The sequence below is a fragment of the Poecilia formosa genome, unplaced genomic scaffold, assembly GCF_000485575.1.
Source record: "Poecilia formosa unplaced genomic scaffold, Poecilia_formosa-5.1.2 Scaffold65, whole genome shotgun sequence".
NCBI lineage: Eukaryota > Metazoa > Chordata > Actinopteri > Cyprinodontiformes > Poeciliidae > Poecilia > Poecilia formosa.
This window is the reverse complement of record NW_006800004.1, coordinates 1,379,220-1,383,161: the sequence shown is the minus strand read 5'-3', so window position 1 is coordinate 1,383,161 and position 3,942 is coordinate 1,379,220. Positions and strand designations below refer to the sequence as shown.

The 3,942-nt window shown below is 42.3% G+C and overlaps 1 protein-coding gene across 1 annotated transcript in view; it reads left to right on the top strand.

The window, feature by feature from the left end:
- Window positions 1–32: 32 nt before the first annotated feature.
- Window positions 33–3,942, top strand: part of LOC103139821 (membrane protein FAM159A) — a 15,594-nt gene continuing 11,684 nt past the window's right edge. Inside the window, exons 1-2 of the mRNA XM_016672743.1 lie at window positions 33–293; window positions 2,927–3,063. Coding sequence (XP_016528229.1) covers window positions 112–293; window positions 2,927–3,063 — 319 coding nt within the window. The 5' untranslated portion in view covers window positions 33–111. The remainder of the gene's footprint in view (window positions 294–2,926; window positions 3,064–3,942) is intronic.

Below are 3,942 nucleotides of genomic sequence, written 5' to 3'. Positions count from 1 at the left end.
CTCTCTCTCTCTCTCTCTCTCTCTCTCTCTCTCCCACCCTCAGCAGCTGTATCAGGGCGGAATGAGAGCAGTCTGTTCCCGCTGGCCGGCTGCGCGTCCTGTGCGCCTGACATGAGCGCGGTGTGCGAGAGTTACCACTCCAGGGAAAAGGTGTTCGTGGACAGCTTCACGTGTCCGAAGGCGGGGGGCGAGTCCACAGCGGTGTTCTGCTGCGGCTTCAGTGACTTGAAGTACTGCTGTGATGACCCGAACAGCTTCTTCCCCTACGAGTATGGATACATGTGGTGGCTGAGGTGAGGGATCATTGTGACTGTGCAGGTGGAGCTCAGTTTGGGTTCAGGAGGTGATCAAACTGCCTGTTGCTCAGGTCAGCAGCAGCTCACATGTTTCAGGAGCAGACTGATCTCTGCGCTCCTCCCTGACCTGGCTGAACTGAACACCTCTGGTTCGCTCAGGAAGGTGTTGCTGACATTTAGCCTGTAGAGTTTCCGCGCAGTGAGGAATTTGCGTGTTTTATTGCTTTATGTCAGATAATAACAGCGGAACTGCTTCTGGGTTGATTAAAAACGTTCAAACAATGAAGCGTAAAATAAACGAGGCGCTGCTTAATGTCAGCAGGAGCTGGTGAGTTTATGAAAGGTTTAATAATTAACTGAACAAAGCAGCTATTCAACAAGTTTTTAAATGAAGCATGTGTGTGCTGAGATATCTCAGTGTGTTCAGACTGCTGACAAACTGGTAATAAAACCAGAATCACGTTGACACTGGAGTTTGATTTAGTGGTGAGACTCCATTAAAATGTTTAATTATAGTTAATTGCAGTCTGTAATTAATAAATTGCAATTAATAGCAATTCAGGTGCTAATAAATAAAAAATAGCTAAAATGCTTATTTTAGGAAAAAAAGCCTCATTTGCTGCTGAATTATTGAATAAATAGCAAATAGAGTTCAACAACAGAGTTTTGTTTTTAGTCTGTTAAACCAACCATCAGATCGGATCAAAGTTTTGTTCTGTCCCTTTATCTTCCCAGAGTTTCAGGAACTCCTGATCATTCATGAATTTTTTCAGAAATGTGCACTGTGGACGCTGATATTAATGTTAGAGACTCTGTGCTGCTGCTAGCTATTTAGCACTGAGATGCTACTTTAGGCTTGAATAGCTTCACTGATAGGCTAACTCTTTTTTAGCACAACTTGAACATAATAATAATTTTTTCCAGCAGATGGTTTTTCAAAGCAGAGTTTGACGCCCAATTGGGCACACTCTACATTCCCAATGGACCAAGAGAAGTAAATACCGCTACTTGTACAGAGTTTTATCAACACCAGAGGATCCTAAAGCGCTTCACACTACATTCACCCTTTCACGATGGTGGATTGTAGCCATAGCTGCCCTGAGGCAGTCTGACAGAGGAGAGGCTGCCAGGCCAAAATTACAGCAATTATGGACGACAAAACCAGAAGTGGTTTTACAGGGTCAGTGTACCCTTCGCACTCTACATGTATTAAATCAACTCTTAAACTCTCAATAGTTTCATAGTTGTTGCAGCACTAATTTCTTTTCATAAACCAGAGAAACTAGAGGGGTACACTGATCCCATAATGAAGTTGCAGAGTCTTTCCATTGGTCTTTTTTTATAACCCTGAAGACGTTTCAGAGTCGAAACCACAAGTCAGAAGTGACTTTGTCGTCCATCACTGCTGTTCACTGTGGATGTCGGTTCTGCATCAGATTTACGGATGTACCAGAAATGCGTGAATACAAAAATTCTGGAAACTTTGTATGTTAGAAAAAAAAGTGAATTAATTGCATTAAAGTTTTCTGTGCCTTAAGATCCACATAATTTTACAAAATCAACACGTTAATCACGGTTGTAGTTACAATAAGTCCTTGAAGGTTAGACTGTTGCTGCCAGACGGACTCAATGAAATGTCATGATTATTGCCAGATTGTGAAAACATTCCCAAAGACATGTTATTTATTTATGAAGTAATTCATGTTGCTATTTCATTCCTCACCTGCAGCCCACGCAGGCGGAAGCAGCTTTGGATCAATCCAGGTGTCTACCTCTGTTTTGACCGACGTGGAGCTGAGCTGCTTGTCGCTCTGTAGTTAAAACATATTTGCCAAAAATGGTATATGAGCTGAGCAGTCACTGAGTGCATTTGCTTTTCTATGTTTATGAAATGAATATAGACCCGGCATGATTGTGCAACAGCTCTGAGGTCCAGGAGAATTACTGGCTCTGGTCTGTGTATTCTGGCCACTGTGCATCGTTATGTGGCATTATGTGTAATGAGCTTGTGGCTGTGCTGTAGACTCTAATGCTGCATAATGTATATCCTGGGAAGCTCACCAGAATCTCAATATGAGCGTAGATATTTCAGCTCAGTTTTTGCTGAATGACTGTTGCTCTCAGCCGGTTGGTATGAGTATGCGTGTGTGTGCATGTGTGTGTATGTGTGTCCGGACTGTGAAACCAACAGAACCAGCACATTCGGTCCAAATTATCCAGCATGTTTTTAATGGACAGACTAATCAGAATCTGACATCCAGCTTTGAGTCGCTGCGTAGAAAGTGGAGCGTGTTTCCAATTGGCTGATTTTCTTGACTTAATTTTCATTCTTGTATTTGCAGAATATGAAGGTAATCACGTGAAATGATCTAATAAAATATAAGCAGACTTTATTTTTCTCTTCATAGAACAGATTCTGTTTTATCATTGCTACTCAGACAAGAAAGTTGTCAGCTTTAATTACCCAACACACCTGCAGCTTTTATTTTGCAAAATTGGAAAAGAGGCGCAAAACTATTTTTCCTGCAGGAAGCCGAAGGGCTGCAGCTGCGAGCGGAGATTAAAAAAAAAACCTTCTAGTCCTGCTCTGTTGTTCTCTGCTCTAAGCTTCCTTCTGCTGTGCCCTGCAGCCTCGGAGCTCTTGTGGGTCTCTCCGTTGCAGCTGTGGTCCTGCTTGCTTTCGTCATCACTCTGTGCGTCCTCTGCTACCTGTTTGTCACCACCAAACCCAGAGGTCTGGACAGCGGACTGCCCCTTCGAGCACCAGGTACTGTCTCCAGATGCAGGGTCTGTGCGGGGCCCAGTCTACTAAAACATTGATATGCTTTTAAATTATTTAGTAGTCCACTGACAATAGTGTTGGGATGAAAAAAAAGACGGACTGGGCTGTAAATGTATTTTCAAGACCTTAAACTTTTAATACTTAATAATGTCAATAGTTTTAGCCTGTCTGTCTTCACACACTTGGCATTAAGTGTTACCCCACAGTGTTCATCCCTCTGGGGTTTGAATAATCTTGGGGAGAATTCAATGAAGTTTATAGAGCTGTAGAGGATTATCTCTGTGCATCTCTGCATCTCGAGGCATCTTACTCATGGGATGTGCTTAAAACGATGTTTTAAACTATGTAAATCATGTTTAAAGCATGCTTTAAAGATGATTTCAGTTTAGAATTGGTGAGTGGAGAGTGATTGAAATTCTAACAATAAGCCCATTGTGACAAGGTCAAATAAAATCCAAGCAGCATCAACCAAGTAGGAGAAATATTCCAAGTTTGAGTCTCAGGATATTCCTGTGCCAGTGGGGCTTTTCTCTGGGCTCCTTCTTTTCCGAACTCATGCATGTCAGGTTTAGTGGTTGATGTGTGACAGTGTCCACGATCGACAATATATTGTGGTGTTAGCAATAGCTCTGTAACCTCTTTGACCCTGGAAAGAATGAAGCAGGAACAGAGAGTAAATGACTGGCTGCTGGATGCAGATTTACATGAATCAATCAGTCTAAGAATTCTTGAGTATGAATGTTGTCAACCAGCTTAAAAATTAAAAGGCTGATGAACCTTAACTTGTTGTTACCCATTTTTAGAGTTTTCAGTGACAAGGGTGTCAAACTCCAGTCCTGAAGGGCCGCTGTCCTGCAGTGTTTA